At 36.2% G+C, this 23,568-nt stretch overlaps 1 protein-coding gene across 1 annotated transcript in view; it reads left to right on the plus strand.

Annotated features, from left to right (window-relative positions):
* The window catches only part of MKLN1 (muskelin 1), a 188,514-nt gene that overhangs the window by 133,790 nt on the left and 31,156 nt on the right, over positions 1–23,568 (plus strand). The window contains 2 exon segments of the mRNA XM_030308458.1: positions 1,364–1,493; positions 19,822–19,969. Of these exon segments, the coding sequence (XP_030164318.1) occupies positions 1,364–1,493; positions 19,822–19,969 (278 nt within the window).

Raw genomic sequence — 23,568 nt, forward strand, 5'->3', positions numbered from 1 at the left:
GAGGCATTTAATGTGTAGTTGTCATACTTTTGGTGATGTTAAGAATATTCTGTGGGTTTAGGTGTTACAGCCTGATTGATCAGTAATAAAGTTTCTTGTCAACTTTTTACTGAATGGTTTTTGCAGTCATTGATAATCATTGTGTAGGGTTTGTGAAACAGATTTTTCTAATTATGTTATTTATTCTGTATTTATTAATTGATTCTGATATTAAAAACTTACCCTCATTAACGATTTGGCTACCCTGATGTGTACACCACACAGAAAAATACTTGATTTTTTTCTCTTTGTCACCTTTTCATATTAATAAGTTGAGGCTCCACAGTTAACCAGTGTATTTTTTTAAGCATTATTATGAACTTGTGGACTTATATATTTGATGTGTTTAATCCAGCGCTGCCATTTTTCTTGATGCCCCAATTTTTCTCTTTGTCCAAGAGTGCCCCCTTCCCACTATACACGCACATAGAGCTACGTACACATATAGCTATATGTATATATGCACATATCTATATATTTTTTTAGTAAGAGAAAAATTAAGTCATTAGTTCCTACTAACATGGCCAATTCAAGTTAAAAATCATAGAGTTTTAAAATTTAATATCCTTTTGATTTTGTATTTGTGTATCTTTTAAGGTTAAAATCCTTCTTAATGGCAATATTACATTATTCTGTTTTTCTGTAATAGTTACAGAATCACAGAACTAACAAAAATTACTGAATGTTGTTTCAGGTTGCTTTCTCATTATTTTTCTGTTTAGGATATAGCTAGGGATGGAGAGTCAAAAAACATGAATTAAAATCACTAGAAATACTATTTCTCTGTGTGATCATGTCCCTGTGTGGTCATATCTTTATGTACAGATAGATTTATTTCATTGTTTTTCAAATTTCAGAGATTGTTTTTTTTCTTTTGAGTTAATTTTGTTTTCTAATTAAATAAAAACAGTATACATGGTTCTAACGGCAAAACCATACTTTTGGAGTGATCAGATTTCTCTATCCCTGTCTTCTTGCTTTGTCCCTTCTCATAAAGGTCTTTTATTACTTTCTTTCCTTTGTTTCTTTTTGAAGAAAGAAACAAACATATACATATTCCTTTTTTCCCTTTCTTATGCAAAGGAAGCACTGTATACATTATTCTATACCTTGCTTTTTTACTTTCGTAGGGTATCCTAGAGATCACCACCTCTTAGTATGAGAGAACTTCATCATCCCTCTTTATACCAGCACAGTACTCCATTGCATGGGATCTGTCATAAAATGGCTTTTATAGAGGTTTAAATTTTAAAAGGATCACTCTGAATTCTTCATGGAAGTGACTACTTTCTCCCTTCTTTGCCCTTTTTTCCTTATTTTTCAGAAAAATCGTTGCTTATATGTATTTGGTGGCCAGCGATCGAAGACCTATTTGAATGATTTCTTTAGTTATGATGTGGACTCTGATCATGTAGACATAATATCAGATGGCACCAAGAAAGACTCTGGAATGGGTAAAGGCATTTAGTGATTCTTCTCTCGCGTCTTAGCTACTTTAGAAAGAAGACTGTAGACCATTATCTTTTCTTTCTAACCATTCTTCACCCTTTCCCTGTGTCTTTAATTGAAGTAATTCTGAGTAAGAGGAAGAAAAATCTACCAGCTAAATTACTCAGTTTTATCTGTTTAAAATATATGTTATTATATTATTTCCTTTTATAAATTTCTAAAGATATTATTTATGTGTGTGCTTGTTTGGTGGAGGGGCTTTGCAAAAATTAGTATCTTAAAAACTCTTATTCTATTTTTGCTAATCCTTTCCACCTTCTGCTTTTACTATAGTGACTAATAAATAACAGGCACTAGCATGATAGAGTATGTCTTTGTTCTGAGGGAGGACCTAATGTAACTGGTAATGCCTTTTAAGTTTGCAAGCTCAGCATCCATGTTATTCTCCTAAGTACTAGGGTGATTGATTTGCTTGAGATAGTCCCAGTGTTATGCATATTGCCCTGCTTGGTTATTAATAGTGCCCCATTCACTCTCAAGTGTCTTATTTTGGATAATAATTTACATAGTTACCCTGTGACTATTACACACAGAAGAATAATATTTGTTTAAGACCCAATGGTTTGAAATGTCTAATTTGAGAAATTAGATCAGCTTGCTTTTTTTTTCTTTTAGCTTTTTTAAAAAAATTTTTAATGTGTATTTTTGAGAGAGAGAGAGACACACACAGGCTCGAAGCAGACTCCAGGCTCTGAGCTGTCTGCACAGAGCCCAACGTGGAGCTCAAACTCACAAACTGCAAGATCATGACCTCAGCCAAAGTCAGACACTTAACCAACTGAACCACCCAGGCACCCCATAGCTATTATTTAGGAAAATAGATCTTTTTATTAAAATAGTTGATATTAATGAGGAAAAACTTAAAAAAAATTTTTTTGACAAAAGAGCACCATACTTAAAAAGTGGACATGAAGGGACCCTTAGGACTCTTTTCCCATATTTCTTACTAGACAGAGGCTAGAGCTTTATTTTCTGGGGGAAATGAGTACAGAGGTGTTTTTTTTCCATCATACTTAAGCTACTTCCAAGATAGTAGCAAAGTGTGATAGTAGCAAACAGTGATAGTAGCAAAGACCTAGTACAAAAATTCACTCTAAGCTCTAATGACAATCATTTGGAGATTTTTCAAGATTAGTTGTTATTATATAGTAACTTGCAGAATTGATCAGGATAATGCTTTGCCTACGGTTATGGCTAGCTTTAGAGCCAGCAACATGTGATAATTATTTTTTTTTTTTGTTCAATTTTGTTTTCATTATAAAAGTAATAATATGTAGAGAATTTGGAAAATATTAGAAAGATGCAAAAAAAAGAAAATGTATCAAACTATCCAGACATAATCTGTTACCATTTTGGTATATTTCTGTCTGGTTTTTGAATATTTATTGTGACTCATAAAGCAAAGTAAAGGGTTTGTCTTCTGGGAAGGCAAAGTTGTCTTCTTCTCTGAAAAAGCCTCTTAGAGTTGGCTTTGGCATCTTCTGGGAATAGAGAAGCAGGGATTGAGGCCTCCTGAGTCTGGGTTTTCAGCTGAGGTAGAGAGAGAATACAGTGCTTATAACCAGAAAGTTCAGAGTCTGGTGTAGTTACCTCCAGGACTCATTACTCTTAACCCAGCCTGGGCCTCAAGATAGTCATAGAAGTGGATTCCTTAACAATAAAATAATAATAATACAGTTTCCCAGGGGTGCCTGGGTGGCTCAGGCAATTGAACGTCTGACTTCAGCTCAGGTCATGATCTCATGGCTGGTGACTTTGAGCACCGCATCGGGCTCTGTGCTGACAGCTCAGAGCCTGGAGCTGCTTCAGATTCTGTGTCTCCCTCTCTCTCTGCCCCTCCTCTGCTCGCTCGCTCACGTGCATGCATGCTCTCTCTGTCTCTCAACAATACATAAATATTAAAATTGTTTTAAACAGTTTCTCAAAAAAAGGTATTTATTGTATGAAACTTTGCAGAATTTTATATTCAATTTTTAAATTAACATTAAATTGTGCTAATATTTTTTCATCATATGGTTTTACTACCGTGGACTAGAAGTATTAGGAAAAAAGACAAGTGTGGATTCATTCCCTAATTATTGCTATAGTCAACTTCTGTGAAATCAGAATCACCAGTTTTGCTATGTGTTCTTTAATTTTTAATTGATTTATGGTGAATTATTTCATGCAAGCAAGTTTATTCATTAATTTAATGATATTTGTTGGTCATCTGCTAACATCTAAGTTTGACCCTCTCTTGTCTTCCCTCCTAACGTATTTTGGTGCCTTCCGTATGCTGTGTATGTTTAAGAACTTTGAGAAATAGCTGTGGGCCTGGGGGTTAAGATCCCTCCTCTTAGAGGACTCACATGCTACTGGAGAGACTTGCAGTTGCCATTCAGTGCTGTGAAGAAACCTTCCATGAGAATAAGGCATGTCCCATGTAGATAAAGCAGGTTGGAAACCATCTCTGCAGAGGTCATCTTTAAGATTTAAGATGAGAAGTAGAGTTAGGAAGAACCACATTAAGAAGTGAGAGAAGAGCAAGTACAAAGGTCCCAAAGCAGGAAAGAACTTAACGTATTCCAGAAAGAGATGGGGCTGGTGCCAGTTGAGGGTGGGGAGAGTTGGTATGAAATGAGGTTAGCAAACTGGTTAAGACTGATTATTCAGTGCCTTGTACAAATGCAAGAAATGTGGAATTCTTTTTTTCTAAATAGAATAGGAATTTATTGAAAAGTTTAATGCCAGGATCATGATCTGATTGATTGAAGTTTTGAAAATATCACTCTGCGTCCAAATATCACTCTTTTGTCCAGATACACATTTTCCAAGTGCTTAATTTTGACAGTGTCTACAAGTTGCAGCGTCCAAAGGTCGTATGGTGCTTTAAGAGAGGATTTTTCTGGCAGAGTTGAGCATCTGGCTAGACTACATACTTGGGAAGTTTTCCCGCCTAACAGTGTTGTGGTTTTACTTAGAATTGTGGAACCTCAGCAGCTCTGTCTGGTGTGTTCAAATGAAACTGAAATCCTGTTCTTCTCATTTTTGTTTTTCTTTCTTTTTCCTCCATCTTCCTCCCTCCTTCCTTCTCTCCCCTTCCTCGTCTCTCTCCCTCTCCTCCTTTCCTTCTTTTTTTTCTCTTCCTTCCCATTTGTCCCTTCCTCTCTACCCCCCACCCATATATCTCTGTCTGTCTCCCCTCACTCTGCTCCCCTCCTGGGTTTCTGATACTCCTGTGGCCAGAATTGAGAACCACTCTGTGTTAGCTCTCCAGAGCCCATCTCAGTTTGTAGTGATGTCACCTTGGACAAGTTACCTAATTTCTCAGCCTTAGCTTGTGTGTCTGTAAGTAACCAAAATTATGTAGTATCCCTGCTCGTGGCCAGATTGACCCTCTAGTTTCAGCTGGTGTTACTGTTGGGTACCACAATTTTCACGAGAGTCTGCCAGTGCTACCTGTAGGTTCACTGATCTATTCAGTAATTAACTCATGCTAGTTTTACCTCCATCTTTTCTCTGTCCCATTGCAACCTCACTAGTGTGGGCTGTGATCACCTGTTTGGCCTGTCTTCCTGATCTTCCTCCTCTTCTTGTTCTTCTTCTTTTTTGGTTTGTCTATTTGTTTTTAAAAGATTTTATTTTTAAGTAATCTCAAAGTCACAACCCTGAGATCAAGAGCTGCTTGCTCCATCGACTGAGCCAGCCAGGGGCCCTGAAAACATATATACTCTGAACAGAGACTGTTACATTGATTATTTCATTAAAACCTCTCAAAGGCTTATCAAGTTCTTGTATTTACTATAGTCATTTTGTGTTGAGAATATAGTTGATAAATATTTACTTGATTACACTTGACTGTAATAAGTGGTCTTCCTCTTCTTGTGTACCCCACCTCTCCCCCCAAGTCTTTCTCCATACTGCAGGCAGAATATAACAGTTTTGTGTTACCAGTGCAGTGCAGAATCATGTGCTTTAACATTTATTCAACAGATACTTTTTGTATCTAGCACCTACTAGGTGCTAGATACAAGCTAAGTGCTAGAGATCACAATTGGGAATAAGGGCTCTATCTTCCTAGAGCTTACAGTTGTGTATGGGGAGAACAGAGAAGTAGATTAACAACCTTACCTTTGATTAGTGTTAGCGAGATAAAAAAAAATCTCTTTTTAAAATGTCAACTTGATAGGTCTTCTTCCTTGATTAAAATTTTTTTCATGGTTTCCCTTGCCCTCAGGATTAGGTCTAAACTCAGCCTGCTCTCAGATTCCTTTATGATATGCCCCACCTTAGTTAGTTCTACAGCCGTATTTTTAGGATCCACCTTCACCTTTCCACCAATTCTTTGTTTTATGACTACTGAATATTAATTGTTTATAGATACAGTACTTTTTCTTGCCTTTGGGTTTCTGCCCGTGCTCTTCTCCTTACCTGAATCACTCTTCCCTCTGACTTCCAAAGTGTAGCTATGTTGTGCTCGTGTTTCAGGTCTTAGCTTACAAATCATTGTCTCCTGAAATTCTCTAACTCCTCAAGCCCAGGTGAAGGGTTAAAGCATGTGGTTTTAATATTCATTGTAAACACAATTCTAGATATTCATCTGACAGTATAATCTTGACTGCTTTTCCAAACCTGTGAAAAGCTTATCTGAAATACATAGACTTTAATCAAGATTGCCTAAAGAGCGTTCAATCTTTTCAGTACTCCAGATCTCCTAAAAAATCTTTCACTGGATTAAGTTAGACCAATCAGAAAACCTCATGTCAGAACTATGTTATATTGTATTGTCCTCCCATAGGATTACTTTCACCTGATTTTTAAAAGTCCATTTAATTTTATTTTACCTTACTAGATTATTATTTTTAAGCCATGAAAAGTCCTTCTAAGGACAAGGCAGGATACTATTTAAATTTCCACATTATTAAATATTCTTGGAAAACACCAGTTTTGTTCCATTACATGGATGCTCTGTAGCTTATTTAAACAGTCTGTTTATTAACTGTTCTTCTAAAGCTTGTCTACTACAGTTAATTACTGTAATTTGAGATGGACTTAACATATAATTACCATGTTTATCTATGATTCAGTAATGTGGGTTATTTGATTAAAACTGCATTTATGATGTGAGTTTCAAATTGGATTGTTTGAAATCATAGAAGAAATTTGAACTATTAAGATCACCAATTAGAGACGGCATATGTAATTGTAAAATTACTGCTGCTTATTATAATTTTTTGTATCAGATACTATAAAATCTTAAATGTTGCTCTTTACAATTAAATGAATTGTCTTAGATTTAACATCTCAAGATCTAAAGAAACCTCAACTGTTACTAAAGTATAACAATTTTATGCTCCCCTCAGAAGGAGATTACAACTTAAATCAGCGGATTGGCAGCTGCTTAGAAAGAAGAGATTTATTAGTATTGTGTCTAACACATACATAATTACATCAAAATTCAGCACATCTAAAATTTGGGTTTATTTCTGAATAACTTTTGGCAAGCACAGGGGGTTTAGCAGACTCCCCATATGTAAGCTCTGTATTTAACACTAATTGAAAATTATGTTTAGAAGATAGTCTGTTACACCACCAGAGCTTTATAGTTTGCTATAGAAACTCAGTTTATTGTAATAGGATTACTTTCTCATATCTGTATTATTCAAGGTAACACACACAGATCGAGTCTTTACCATTTGCCAGATGCTGAGTCGAGCTTTGGTGATAACAGAGCTCTTACAACCTAATCCCTGTTCTTCTAGTAGTTATGTGTTTACTTGTTTTGTTCTTTAACATCTGTTGACTGTATTTTCCCACATCTGTCACTGTTTATTCCATTCTGTTCTAACCATAGTGACAGATTGGTATAATTGAAAGAATAGTGAATTGAGAATCAGAAAACTTGGTCTCTCTTCTTCTGGGTCTGCCACTCATCCCTCTGCAACTTTGGCAGAATTATATGCATAATTCCTCTGGGCCTGATTATTCATCTGAAAATGAGGAGATTGAACCAGTTGATCTTAAGGCCTCATCTAGCTCCAAAATTTTGACAGTTAAATTTCATTCCCTTCTGCTATCAGGCTGTGAAACTAACATGAGGGCTAAGCTTGTAACGTCTGCAAGATCTGATTTAGCTATAAACATATTTTCATGAAAACCTTAAAATCTTACTGATTTTTAGTTCAACTTTCAGAATTGGTCAAACATTGACATTATTGGCATTGTTTTTTAATAACAGAGTGTATGTGTTTGTATGAATGTAATTATATAGAATAAATCGTTACGGTTTTTATCCTTTTAGACTTTATCAATTAACTAAATCAGGCTAATTCAGCCATATAGAGAAGATTCTGAAGCTAATGAGTTGTTGTCATTAACATAGATTAGTTACTGAGCTAGGTAACGGTAGTGCTTATTTTCAGTATAATGGGTTTCATTGCTTTCCATTTAGCATCTTTTCCACTTGTGCCATTATTCTGATAAAATTGGATTATGTACTTTTTTTCTCTCAATGTTATAGTTAATAATAACTTTCCATAATGCCCCCTTCCACTCTCCCAGAGGTGTTTTTGCTTAGTTACAAGCTTATAAATATGTTTTTTTTTAAAGTTTATTTATTTTGAGAGACAGCTCAAGCAGGGGAGGGGTAGAGAAAGAGAATCCCAAGAAGGCTCCGCCCTGTCATCACGGAGCCCAATGTGGGGCTTGAACTCATGAACCATGTGATCATGACCTGAGCCAAAACCAAGATTCGGATGCTTAAATGGCTGAGCTACCCAGGTGCCCCTCATATTTTTAATATAAAATTTAGGTCATTTAATAGTAAATGGGAATTACAGTTTGCCAGTAGAAACAAACATGCAAAAACACTAGAGACAGTTTTGAAAATGGAAGGTAATGAAGTGGTATTAACACTACCAGATATTTATAAAGGTACAGTTTTGTACAGGTTAATGGAATGGAACAGAACAGGTAGTATGAAAGGATGTAATGCTTAGAGCTGGTACTGGCAACTTTCAGAAATGAAAGGAAGGCCAAGAGAATTGTAGGGATGTTAACTAACCTAGCACCATGATTTGGTTGAATTGCTGAAACAATCCTGGAACTGCCTACCTGCAAAATTTTGTTATATGAACCAATTAATGGTTATTCAGGTTTTCTTTTACTTAAAGCTGAAACTATCCTAAAAAACAATTTTTAGAAAGCTGTTTTTATTAAACTTATGTGTCCATGACAGTTCTAAAATTGTATTTTTCCTGTGTCTTAACTAAAGCGATTAATAATATGTTCTTTGGATCAGGAAGCAAAAGGAGAGTTGAGATTAGTTTATGAATTAATGGAATAATGTATCTTCCTCAAGAATTGAAATGACTTCAAAAATACCTCTATTAGAGCACCTGGGTGGCTCAGTCAGTTAAGTGTCCCACTTAGGCTCAGGTCATGATCTTGTGGTTCATGAGTTCAAGCCCCACATTGGGCTGCATGCTGACAGTTTGGAGCCTGGAGCCTGCTTTGGATTCTATGTCTCCCTGTCTCTCTGCCCTTCCCCTGCTCGTGCTGTGTCTCTGTCTCTCAAAAGTAAGTAAACATTAAAAAAATAAGTAAATAAAAAATAACTCTGTGATCTTTTTATCTTCCCTGTAGAGTTTCTGTATGTTACAAATTCTGTTAATTTCCCCCTGTTGGGTCAACCGAAGAAAATGAAAAGAAAAACTGTGATTCAGATTGTCAGATAAAACATTTTTTAGCTGTCCTATTTCAAGTTTTAAAGATGCTAAAGAAAAAATAGGAGAGTCGAAGGATTGTCATTGTTAATTTCCAGGAAGAACTAAAAACAGGTTGGCTGTAATAGTTGCATGTTGTATTATTCTTATTTTCTATTTTCTCAGACAAGTGTCCTTTCAAAATGAGTTCACGATTAACATATGGTCTTGTTTACTGATCTGTTTAATTTTTCTTTGTGAGTCAGTTTATTTATAAAGACTGATTAAGATTCCTGCTGTTGAGTTGAGCTTTTTGGCAGTTGAGTCTAAAAGCTTTAAAATACTATACGTTGTAAATCTCCTTTTTCCCTCCCCTCGCAACTACCCATTAGAAACCATTAAATTGAAAAGATAGCCTTGTTTTCTTCTTGGGAAGAAAATTAATACAGAAGACTGTGTTAATAGTTACAACATGTTAAAATGAAAACTTCTTTTTTGGTTTTGACCTTTAGGTCTTTTTAGTTTTTGATAATGCCATTTTTGTTCAACCAGTTTTTATTTTTATAAAATTATTATAGAAGTAATGCAGTTGTGCTAATTAATAAAACAATTCAAACAATATAAAATGCTATAATATGAAAAGTTTCTGCCAAAGTAGCAAACTAACATAGGTGGCTGATTCCCTTCCTGAGAAATAAGTCCTGGAAAAATAAAATGAGAGGCAACTGGCCTCCAGAAACTCTTTATATGAGATCAAATGCTGTCTGTCCCCTAAATTACCTTGAGTTAATTTTTACTCCTTCACTACAGAAACCAGGAGCAGTAGCCTGTATAACTAGTGCCAGAATTCAAAGAATAACATTAGCGCATAAACCCTACTGGCATTAAGAATTGATATCACTAGATACAGACTGACCATCTACTCTCTATAATTCATTTCTTCCTTCTTAGTTTGCATACATAATATATACATATATACATATATATACATATATACATATATAAAATTCATTTCTCCCTCCCATCACCCTTCAAGTCCAAGAAGACTGCCTTCTACTTCCTCCAAAGGGTCTAAAGGTGTGAAACCCTTGCATAGGAGGATGATGGTAGAATTGATTAATCTGATTCTTTGTGCCTAGGCTTCACTAGCTTATGGCTCTTCTCTTCCATTTTCCTTAAATTCACTGGTGCTGATGCTAGTTAAGGCCTGACCTTTGGTCCCCCCCCCCAATGTAATATATCTTAATGAAAGAATAGCTGACACCCTGAAAAATATTACCTCATAGAGCAATATAACTAGATAGTTGAGGACTACAGCTATCTCAAAAGAAATCGGTAAACTGACAACATATGTGATCTAAAGCAGAAATATAATAGGTAAACCAGGAATTTAAAACAAGCATGATTGGGGCACCTGGGTGGCTCAGTCAGCCGAGCGTCCAACTCTTGATTTCACCTCAGGTCATGATCTCATGGTTCGTGACTTTGAGCCACGTGTCAGGCTCTACAGTAGGATTCTCTCCCTCTCTGCCCCTCCCCTGCTTGCCTGCATGCGCGCTCTCTCTCTCTCTCTCTCTCTCTCTCTCTGTCTCTCTCAAAATAAATGAATAAACTGAAAAAAACAATAGAATAAGCATGATTAATATAATTAAAGGTATAATATATTAATAAGGTATTATATATTAATTATTATATATTATATGCCAGAATTATATGCCAGAATTATTATATGCCAGAATATTATATATATAATATATATAATATATATTATATGCCAGAATATTATATTATATGCCAGAATTATTAATATATAATATATTAATAAAGGTATTATATATTAATAATATGAAATAAGATCTAAAAATCATAAAAACAGAACCAAATGGAAATATTAGATATGAAAAATATATTTGAAATGAAGACTGCAACAAATATTATAAATAGAATGGATGTGAATGAATAAATTAGTTGAAAGATTAGAATGAATACTCTTTCAGGAAGAAATAGGAAAAAAAAGGATAAAGAGATAAAAAAATATATAAAAGAAAAACCAAAGGACATGGAAAAGAATTGTGTAAGTACCAGCATCTTAATAGCAGTAACAGGAGAGAAACATAAAATTTTAAGAAGGCAAAATACTTGAAGAAATAATAGAAGTAAACTTCCTAGAATTAAGAAAAGACCAAAGGCCTCAGATTGGTGAAAGGGCTTATATAGTCTACCAGCAAGGAAGAATAAGGGGAACACTTACACTAAAGTAAGATTACATATTACTTACACATTAAAGTAAGATTAAGAATATCAAAGGAGGGGCAGTTGGGTGGCTCAGTTGGTTAAGCGTCCAAGTCTTCGTTTAGGCTCAGGTCATGACCTCATGGTTCATGGGTATCAAAGGGGCGCCTGGGTGGCTCAGTTAGTTAAGCATCCAACTCTTGATCTCAGCTTGGGTCTTGATCTGGGGGTCATGAGTTCAAGACCCTCATTGGGCTCTGTGCTAGACGTTACGCTTACTTTAAAAAAATCAAAGACAGGGAAAATTCTGAAACATTTCAGAGAGGAAAATGACTTACAAGGGAATAAGATAGATGGATAGAAGGATGAATATCAGACAGCTCAACAGCAATAGTAAATGGAAGAAAACAGTAAAGCTTAAAAATACTTGAGGAAAATGACTTTAGTAGGGGGAAGAGAGAGGGAGAGAGAATCTTAAGCATGCTCCACATTTAGCACATTTAGCCCAATGCGGGCTCAATCCCTGGACTGTGAGTGAGATCATGACCTGAGTCAAAATCAAGAGTTAGATACTCTACTGACTGAGCCACTCAGGTGCCCTGAAATGACAAAAAATTTATATTCTCCCAACTTTCATGTGTTAGTGAGAAGTAAAATATTCTTAGGTATATTTGCCTCAGAAAGTTTGCTATAGGAAGACCCATATTGGAAACCAATTTGGAAGCAAGACTCAGAAATAAATTGAGATGTTGAAAGTATGTGATAAGTGATGATCAAATTTTCTTGAGAAAATTGATTGTTGCCAGAAGAAAAACACTACGACCAAAATTCTAAACAATGAAACTAAAATGAGGGAAGGGGAAATGGGCCACCATATATAATTAAAGTATTGTAGTTGGACTTACAGGTAAGAAAATATTCTCTATTAAAACTTTATCATTCCAAATGTCTTATTCAAGGCTCAGGATCTAATGGATCTTTATTTTCTTTCAAGCTTCCTTTTGCTTTCCGGTGTCATCTGTCACTGCCACTGTTTCTTATATCCTATGTCATTCTTTTTCCTGGATTCCTTTTTTGTTTTGTTTTGTTGGAATAGCTCCTCAAATAATTTTTCATGTGCAGTCATTGATATAAATTTTCATATTTCTGCTGATCCAAAAATTCTTTTATTTCACCCTCATTGTTGGAAATAAAATTTAATTCCATCTTTTTATGCCTCAGAATTTTAAGTTATTATTTCATTGTATTCTAGCGTTCATTGTTTTGGGATTTTTTTCTTTTTTTTTTTTTTTAGCATTCATTGTTACAGATAAAAAGTCTAGGGGCCCCTGGATGGCTTGGTCGGTTAAGCGTCCGACTTCGGCTCAGGTCATGATCTCACAGTCCGTGAGTTTGAGCCCCGCGTCGGGCTCTGTGCTGACCGCTCAGAGCCCGGAGCCTGTTTCAGATTCTGTGTCTCCCTCTCTCTCTGCCCCTCCCCTGTTCATGCTCTGTCTCTGTCTCAAAAATAAATAAACGTTAAAAAAAAAATTTTTTTTTTTTAAAAAGTCTAATGTTAGTTTGATACCTATTCTTTCATAGGTAATAGCCTGCTTTTTCCCCCTCTCTGGAAGCTTTTAGAACTTTTATTCCTATAGTTCTAAAGTTTCTTTAGGAGATCTCTCTCTTTCAATTTCTCCCAGTATCCAAAAATAGCATTCTTATGAAAACTTTGGTAAGCCAAAATGGCATAAAGCAAAGAAGCAATTACCATTTATTTATAAAGAAAACGGTTTCCGTCTTCCCAGATTCCCTAAAAAAACCCTCTCTCAGGCTTTTCTGGTACATTAGGACACATCTTGCTAACTGATGCACAAGATAAATTGAGATAAAGCACAGAGCCTCACATACACAGTTCACAGCTCTGGCTACTTGATGCTGAGATGCTGAGTCTGATTCCTGGGGAGGTGCTGGGCGGGGCCACTCTCACTGCAGGGTGCTCGCTGCCTCTACAAGGGCTTACTGCACAACTGGCCCTGAATGCTATTTTTGCCCTTTACCTTTTTTTTATAAAACTGAAAATCCTCCTCAGATCTCTTTCAGTTAGCAAAATCAAGTCCTAATATAGATCTTTCATAGAAGCAAAGTGGCCTAATGTAAACTTTGAAAAAGCAGGAAGTACCTATATATAAAGTCTTTTTTTGCAAAATATGCTTAGCACCCAGGGCTCTTTCAGACAGGACTCCCACTTGTTTCTTCCATTCAGGGAAATTTTCTATAATTATTTTTTTCTTCTATCTGATTTCTCCACTCCAAGAGTTCTTCTCAGACAGATTTCTTACTTCATTGGTTTTATCCTCTGTGTCCCTTAACTTTTCTATCATAATTTCTGTATCTTTTGCTATACTTGTATCATTTTTATCCTGTGACCACTGACTTTCTTTTTAACTATGCACATTGTTTTTCATTTTGTCATCTGATTTTTTTTGTTAGTTTTACTTTTTTTCATCAGTTTTACTTTTTAATATTATATTTTCTATTCCTCTTTATGGAACTTATTGTTTTACACATGTAATAGTCTTTTATTTTTTACAAAGATAATGAGCTTGGGGTTTGTTTGTTTTTAAGTTTCTTTCTGTGATTTATTTTTCCCATTCTGTATGTTTATCTAGGCTCCTATCTTTGTTGAAATTTTTCTCATATGTCTTCTAATTCCTGTCTAAACATTAAAATTTATGAATAAAGGACTACATCTGTTAAAAAAAGATAATTGATAGTGACTTCCTGTGCAGTATATAGGCGTATTTCCCCACAGGCTTCTCCCTTACGTAAGACACTGACCAGGGATTTTGTATAAGTGCATGGCACATACTGTCCACCAGGCTTTCTTCCCTAGTATCTGTGTTGGGAGTTACTTTAGGCTCTGCTCTCATTCTCATTTAGGCCCTTGTGTCCTTAGTACGCTCCCCACAGGGATGTCCTCTTCACAGCCTATTTGTGCTTTTGTATTTGATGACTTACTTATTTGGAAGTTTTCCATCTTTTACCTCTGGTGAGTAGGCTCTCTTTTTCTTGGCTGTGAGAGCCTCAAAATTTCTTATCTCTTGATGACATACTTTCTTCTTTTCTAGTGCTATTTTTCTTTCTTTTTGCCAGAATATCCTTCCTGCCAATTTTGTGGGGTGATGGGGAAGAAGGATAATGTAGTGTTTAGTTTACTATTTGAAACCAAAAGGCCCAAACTTTAGATATCGTAAGCAGCTTCTGTTAGTGAAAATCTGAGTCTAAAATGCTTACTAGTGCCACGCTATAATTCTTATATATTTCTTTAATAAGAATATGTGAATTTTCCATTTAAAATAAAAAATAAGTTTTTTTTTTCCTGTTTACAAAAGTAACAGATGTGGAGTATTACAGAAAGTGACATTTTGTTTTTAATTTTTTTTTTTAACGTTTATTTATTTTTGAGACAGAGACAGAGCATGAACAACGGGGGAGGGTCAGAGAGAGGGAGACGCAGAATCTGAAACAGGCTTCAGGCTCTGAGCTGTCAGCACAGAGCCCGACGCGGGGCTCAAACTCACGGACCGTGAGATCATGACCTGAGCCGAAGTCGGCTGCTTAACCGACTGAGCCATGCAGGCGCCCCCAGAAAGTGACATTTTTAATAGTTTCTTCAAGAAATCTAGAGTGCTTTTGAAGATGGATATGGAAAACTTTATTATTTTTTGTTGTTGAAATGTTTTTGAATTGTTATTGCATGTGGAATGGAGTAGAAGTAAGAATTAAGCTTAAGTGCAATTTGTAAAATTGAGGCAAAAGGCCATTAACACAGATATATTTAGTGTAAGTTTCAATTAATCCCCTGATTGTTAGGAACTAACTCCTCAGGTACAAGTTTCCATTTTTATTTTTTAGGGGAAAAGTCAAAAATACTTTAATTCGGCTAAAGTAATGCCTAGTTTCAGTTTTGTAACTTCATGCCAGCAAAATGTTTTGAAAAAAAATTTTTAGTGCCAATAAACCATCTCTTGGAACCTGAATTCCCTTTCCATCTAAATAATAACATTCCAGATATTCATGTAAAATTTTCTTCATGACAGATATGGGAGGATATGTGAGAATTTTTCACATTGCTAAAATTCCCCAATATTTATACCCAGATAATATGTTTTTTATATTTTGGTTTGGGTTTTTCTTTTTCCTTATAACTATAAAAGCAGTGTATATTGGAAAAATACATAGTATATAATGACAGTAAAAGTGTTCTAACTGTGCCTCCATAACTATTATTTATAGTTTGATGTATGTTCTTCCATTTTTTCTAAATATAAACATTTTATATATAAACATTTGTCCTTATCTTTAGTATGTAATAAAAATTATATTTGTAAAAGTCTATAAAGATTAATAGAAATTTTGCCTTTGAATATTCCTAGAATGCAATATTTGGAAACCTCCAAGAAAATTCAGTGAAACATTTTTACTCATACTTTTCACACATTTCTGCTTCAAGCTTGGTCTCTGTTGTGTCAGTCCAGAGGACTTTTGTGCTTAGGACATAGTATTTACCCTCCTTGTGCTGATGACACCCATTTCGTGGAAGTAATGCTTCTCTATCAGTATTTCCTTATTTCCTTCTTCCAGTCCACTCCTATTATAATCATAACAACTTCCTAATTGATCCATGTATCTCAGGAGTCTGTCTGTGCTACACGTAAGTACTAATTTAATATTACTGAAAGTGCCCATACTATTACTGCTCTCACCCTCCAGAGTCTGATCTTAACAGAAATCTCAACTTTGAAGAGACCCAGTACATTATCTAGCTCTACTTTGAAATTTTGGATAAGAAAACTGAGGTCTAAAAAAGCTTCTTGCAAGGGAGTACCTGACTGGCTCCATCGGAAGAGCATGCGACTCTTGATCTCGAGGGTCGTGAGTTCAAGCCCCATGTTAGGTATAAAGATTACTAAAAAAACAAAACAAACAAAAAAAAACCTTGATAAAATAATTTAAAAGTTTCTTGCATGAAATCGTTAGTTGAGGAAGGTAAACTAAAACAAGATTTTCTACTTCTATTTTATTTCCAATGCTTATTCATATTTAAGTTCCTAGATTGGCCTTCAAAAACCTATGGAACACAAAGATCTGATTTCTGTATTATAAATAGTCAAAACTTAGATTGTGATGATGATTTTACAGTGAATATTTTAAATGAGTGAATTGTATGGTATATGAATTATCTCTGTAAAGCTGTTTAAAAGTCAGTAACAGATTTGAATGTATAACTGGGAGGTAAAACAACATTATGAAGAGTGAAAAGCATAGTGGATGTGGAAAATAAAAGAAATGGGGAAATACATAGTTTCTAGTATGCTTTGTAATCAAAGTAATATTTTGTAATACCTTACAGCATAGATTTTATAAGCGTGATATCCTTGAGTATTGAAAACCTGCCCACTGCTTCTTTTTTTTTTTTTTTTTTTTAAAGGTTTGTTTATTTTTGAGAGAGACAGAGACAGAATGCGAGTGGGTTGGGGCAAGAGAGAGGGAGGCACAGAATCCGACACAGGCTCCAGGCTCTGAGCTGTCAGCACAGAGCCCAACACGGGGTTTGAACTCACCCGACTTAAGTTGGGAACTCAACCCACTAAGCCACCCAGGCACCCCCCCCACCACTGCTTCTATTTTTAAGAAACAATCCTTGTCCTTGTTCTCTTCTCCTAAGCTGCTTCTAGGCAAATTGTGACGATCTAGAAAGAGAAGCATATAAAATTTGGTCTTAGCATTCTTCATCTTCTCACATGCTTCTTCCTCCAACCCAATACTCCTTTCTTTCCCTCTCTTTGGTGATTCCACTCCCATTTTGTAAAATTCAAAATTTCTTTCCCTCTCCACTGATTTCCATTCCACCCCAAAATACCAATTTTCAAGGTAGGCTCTTACTTAAGTGGGTTATTGGATTAATTTATAAGTCATACATTTCTGAAATTTGTATTTTAGAAGATTATAGAACAGGGGTCAGCACACTTCTAATATGAAGAGCCAGATGTGAATATTTTCAGTTTTGTAGGCCTTACACTGTTGCTGCAGGTATTCAACCTTGCTATTACAGGGTGATATAGCCACAGGGTGGCTAGCTTCAACCTTGCTATTACAGGGTGATATAGCCACAGATAAAATGTAAATGAATGGATGAGACCTGATTTGACCCTAGGCAGGCTAGATCAAGCCATAGTTTGCCAGCCCATCTTAGAGAATTCTGAATTTAAAGGCTGAGTATTAAGATGTAATGGGATGGAGAAATTTAAATACAGTAAATTTAGGCAGTTACATCCTCTCCTTTTACCACTAATAAAAGTGTTGTCATTTCTTTACTATTTATTCTTCCAAGGTTATCCGAGAAATAGGGTAGAACGTTGGCACTTTTGAAAGTTTACCAAACCTCATTTAAAAAATACCAGACTTGGGGCGCCTGGGTGGCGCAGTCGGTTAAGCGTCCGACTTCAGCCAGGTCACGATCTCGCAGTCCGTGAGTTCGAGCCCCGCGTCAGGCTCTGGGCTGATGGCTCGGAGCCTGGAGCCTGTTTCCGATTCTGTGTCTCCCTCTCTCTCTGCCCCTCCCCTGTTCATGCTCTGTCTCTCTCTGTCCCAAAAATAAATAAAAAAAAAATAATAATAAAAAAAAAAAAATAAAAAATACCAGACTTTACATACCCACTAGAGACTATTGGCATGAGGATTGAGATTATTATTCAGATTAGGTTGATGTGCATGTATGTATAAATATAAACGTTAATTGTGTATGGACGGATGCAAATTATGTGTTGTGTAGTGTGAGTCTGTATTATTTTAGTATATATACTATGGACTGCATTTGGATAGGCTCTAAAATATTCCAAACAAATTTATTAAAGAGGAATATGAAAGGAGACTTGAATTTCAGTACATGAGGCAAAAATAAATGCTGGATTATTTGGCCCTGCTAAAGTAGATAAAGACAAATGAAGATCAATGTGGCTAACATCTCTTGCCATAATATTCTTGATTGATTGAAATATTTTACTTCAGAGGCACCCTTGTGGCTCAGTCGGTAGACCATCTGACTTGATTCAGCTCAGGTCATGGTCTTACAGTTTGTTGGGTTTGAGCCCCATGTTGGGCTCTGCTAACAGCGTTGGAGACTCTCTCTACCCCCTTTCTCTCTCTCTCACAAAAATAAGTAAACATTTTTTTTAAAAAAGAAATATTTTACTTCAGTCTAATATTTACTTTGTGTTTTGAGCATATGATGATTGTTCATGTATAAAGGGAATGTAGTGTTGAAACAATGACATTGTTTTAGATTCAAGGCAATTATGTCATGATCCATAAAATTACATTTCAACTAATATTTCCATATAACAATGGTGAGAAAAATTTGCATTTGCTGTGTCAGTGTTTTGCAAATTACTGGATAATGCAGAATAACAATCACTCATTTAATAGATTTCTTAGAAAAATAAAACATTGGGGCGCCTGGGTGGCTCAGTCAGTTTGGTGTCCGCCTTCAGCTCCGGTCATGATCTCGCGGTCCATGAGTTCAAGTCGCGTGTTGGGCTCTATGCTGATAGCGCAGAGCCTGGAGCCTGCTTCTGATTCTGCCTCTCCCTCTCTCTCTACTCCTCCCTTGCTCACGCTCTGTGCCTCTCTGTCTCTCAAAAATAAACATTAAAAAAGAAAAGAAAAAGAAAACATTATTAACTCTGGTCAGTTTGAGCCACTCAGGAAAATAAAATGGCGTATTATCGCCCAAAATGTTTTATTTTTACTTGGAAATTATGTCGTTCCATTGTATGTCATGAACAGATATTTTAAACAACTCTGACCTTATTAAACAAACCTGCATTTTACTTCCTGTCAGATTTGTGTTTTTCCGGGTCAACATTTGAATATTTTACCTTTACTATTAAGTTAGAACTGATCCAGATAATAAATCAATTAACTAACACATTGACCTTTCTTCCCTCAATAAAAATGATTACATAGTATACCACTTTCTATCTCTTCCCTCCTTGTAACTCCTTCCGGATAGTTAGCATTCGTTTATTCTTTCAACAAATAGTTGGGTAATTGTTATGTGCCAGGCACTGTTTTAAGCATTGGGAACAGAATAGTGAGCCAAACTACCTCTGTCCTCATACAGCTTGTATTCTAGAGTTAGAAGAAAACAATAAGCAATTGTTTATTGTTTGATATAAAAGTTCTATAGTATGTGAGAAGATCAGTGCTGTGGACAGAAGCAGAGCAGAGTCACGAGGGATTAATCTTGTATATAGTAGTTCTACTCTTACTTAACACAAATGTTGTCCTCTTATTTCCTCTTTTCAATTTATAGTTCCAATGACAGGATTCACACAGAGAGCAACCATTGATCCCGAACTGAATGAAATACATGTCTTATCTGGACTCAGCAAAGACAAGGAGAAGAGGGAGGAGAATGTCAGAAATTCATTCTGGATTTATGACATTGTGAGGAATAGTTGGTAAGGAGCTCTTGTCTGTGTTGCAATCCCAATGTAATATTTGTTTGAGGTTGTTGGTTTATTCAAAAGAAGAGGAATATGGAAGGCTTATGTCAATTTGTGATGTCATGCATTTAAATGTCAGTGCAGGCACACCTCATTTTATTGCACTTGGCAGATAATTGCAGTTTTTACAAGTTGAAGGTTTGTGGCAGCTTTGTGTCGAACATGTTGACATTTTTCTAGCAGTGTTGGCACACTTTGTGTTTCTTTGTCACATTTTGGTGATTCTCAGAATATTTCAAACCCTTTCATGACTGTTGTATTTGTCATGGTCATCTGTGATCAGTGATCTTTGATGTTACCTTTGTAATTGTTTTGGAGCACCATGAGCTGCACACATAATGAGATGGCAAACATAATTGATAAATGTATGTGTTCTGACCATTCCACCGACCAGCTGTTCCCTCACCTCTCTCACTTTCCTTGGATCTCCTGATTCCCCGAGATATAACAATATTGAAATTAGGCCAGTTGATACCCCTACAAAGGCTTCTAATTGTTTGAGTCAAGGGAAGAAAGATAGGCCTCTTTTGCCGAACAGCCAGGTTGTGAATGCGGAGGAAATGTTCTTGGGAGAAATTAAAAGTGTGCCTCTGGTGAACACATGAATGATGAGAAAGCAAAACACCTGATGGAGAAAGTTTTAGTGGTTTGAATAGAAGATCAGACCAGCCACAATATTCCCTTAAGCCAGTGCCTGCTCCAGAGCAAGGCCCTGATTCTCTTCAATTCTGTGAAGGCTAAGAGCTGAGGAAGCTACAGAAGGAAAGTATGAAACTAGCAGAGGTTGGCTCCTGAGGTTTAACATAAGAAGCCATCTCCATAACCTAAAAGCACAAGGTGAGGCAGCAGGTGCTGATGTAGAAGCTCTAGCAAGTTATCTAGCAAGATCTAGCTATGATCATTAACAAAGTTGGCTACACTGAACAGATTTTCATTGTAGATGAAACAGCCTTCTATTGGAGGAAGATGCCATCGAGGACTTTCATAGCTAGAGAGGAGAAGTCAGTGCCTGGCTTCAAAATTCAAAGGGACAGGCTGACTGTCTTGTTAGGGGCTAATGCAGTTGATGACTTTAACTTGAAGACCATGCTCCTTTACCATTCTCAAAATTCTAGGGCCCTTAAGAATTATACTGAATCTGCTGTGCCTGTGCTCTGCAAATGGAACAACAAAGCCCAGAACACAGCACATCTGTTTATAACATAATTCACTGAATATTTTAAGCCAACTGTTGAGACCTACTGCTCAAAAAAAAAGATTCCTTTCATTCTAGATGCCATGAAGAGCATTCAGATTCGTGGAAAGAGGTCAAAATACCAACATGAATGGGAATTTGGAAGAAGTTGATTCCATCCTTCCTGGATGACTTTGAGGGGTTCAAGACTTCAGTGGAGGAAGTAACTGCAGATGTGGTAGAAATAGCAAGAGAACTAGAATTAGAAGTGGGACCTGAAGATATGACTGCATTGCTGCAATCTCTCATGATAAAGTGGTTTCTTGAGAAGGAATCTACTCCTGAAACAGATGCCGTGAAGATTGTTGAAATGACAACAAAGGATTTACAGTTATTGCATAAACTTAGTTAATATAGCAGTGGCAGGGTTTGAGAGGATTTACTCCAATTTTGAAAGAAGTTCTAATAGGTAAAATGTTAAACAGCATCATGTGCTACAAATAAATCATTCATGAAGAGGAATCAGTTGATGCAGCCAATTTCATTACACTTGAACCTTTACCAGCACGAGGATTCAACCCACACACAGTTGGAAATCTGTGTATAACTTGGCTTCCTAAAAACCCAACATCTGTGGCACTTAGGTGGCTCAGTTGCTTAAGGTTCCGACTCTTGATCTCAGCTCAGGTCTTGATCTTAGGGTCATGAGTTCAGACCCTGCATTGGGCTCCATGCTGGGTATGAAACCTACTTAAAACAAAACAATCCCAGGAAAAACCCAACTACTAATAGCCTACTATTGACCAGAAACCTCATCAATGACATAAATTGATAACAAAAAAAGTTGATTCACACATATTTTGTATGTTTTATATATTATTTACCATATTCTTACAATAAGGTAAGATAGAGGAAAGAAAATAGTACGAAAACCATGAGAAAAGAGAAAATATATTTACCATACTGTATTGTAAAAACTCTGCATTGTAGTGGATCCACATAGTTCAAACCAATACTGTTCAAGGGTCAACTGTATTATCTCATTTTAAGAAATTGCCACAGCTCCCCCATCCTTAAGTAACCACCACTCTTATCAGTTAACAGCCATCAATACTGAGGCAAGCCCCTCCACCAGCAAAAAAAAAAAAAAATTATGACTTGTTAAAAGCTCAGAAAATGGTTAGCCTTTTTTAGCAATCATGTAGTTTTTGATTAAGGTATATGCATATTTTTTTTTGACATATGGCTGTTGCACGCTTAACAGACTACCTTATGGTATAAAAATAACTTTTATATGCATTGAGAAGCAAAAGAATTCCTTGGAATCACTTAACTACAATATTTGCTTTATTGTGGTGGTCTGAGGGCGCCTGGTGGCTCAGTTGGTTGAGTGTCTGACTCTTGATTTGGTTGAGTGTCTGACTCTTGAGCTCACAGTTCGTGAGATTGAGCCCATGTCAGGCTCTGTGCTGACAGTGTGGAGCCTGCTTGGGATTCTCTCTCTATCTGTGCCCCTCCCTCATTCGCACTCACACATCTGTGCTTGCTCGCTCGCTCTCAAAATAATAAACAAACATTTATATAAAAAAATATTGTGGTGGTCTGGAACCAAACCTACAATATCTCTGAAGCATGCCTGTATTGGGTAAAGAAGTCAATATTGGCGCCTGTGTTTACAGTGATGTTCAGTGAATGGATTTTACCTCTGAATTTTTCAGTTAGTAGATGATTCCTGGTCCAGAAATCAAGAGAATTATACTTTAGTCTAGAATTTGCTACCAAGTAGATGTGTGAACATGAGAAAAATGGTTTTTTTCATGTTTCCAGGTGGTCTTAGTTTTGGTAAAGGAAGTGATTTCAGTAGAGCAGGGTAGGGGGTATTATTTAGTGTTTTCAAACCGGGACCTTTTTGTTATAGAGTATCTGCACGTTTTGCTTCAGGAAACACTGGCCTAGAGAATCCTGCTCTAATATTCTGTGATTACTGCATAAGTGGATATTTTACAAACACAGGCGCTTCAGAGAACTACCTGCCCAGAGCAACTAAGGAAATTACTCTTTTCTTTTTTTAAGAATTTGTTTTTAATTATTTTTGAGAGAGAGGGAGAGCACAAGTGGAGGAGGGGCAGAGAGAGAAAGGGAAAGAATCCCAAACAGACTCCATGCTGTCAATGCAGAGCTCAATATGGGGCTTAATCCCATGACCTGATCCCATGACCTGAGCCAAGACCCAGAGTTAGACGCTTAGCCTAGTAAACCACTGATGCACCCTAGAATTTATTATTTTCTAAGTAGAACATTTATATTAAGCAGTAAAACGGAAAGAAATCTGTGAGTTTTTCATTGTGAATAAATAGATGGGATTATCTTCTCTTTCAGA

The sequence above is a fragment of the Lynx canadensis genome, chromosome A2, assembly GCF_007474595.2.
Source record: "Lynx canadensis isolate LIC74 chromosome A2, mLynCan4.pri.v2, whole genome shotgun sequence".
Lineage (NCBI taxonomy): Eukaryota > Metazoa > Chordata > Mammalia > Carnivora > Felidae > Lynx > Lynx canadensis.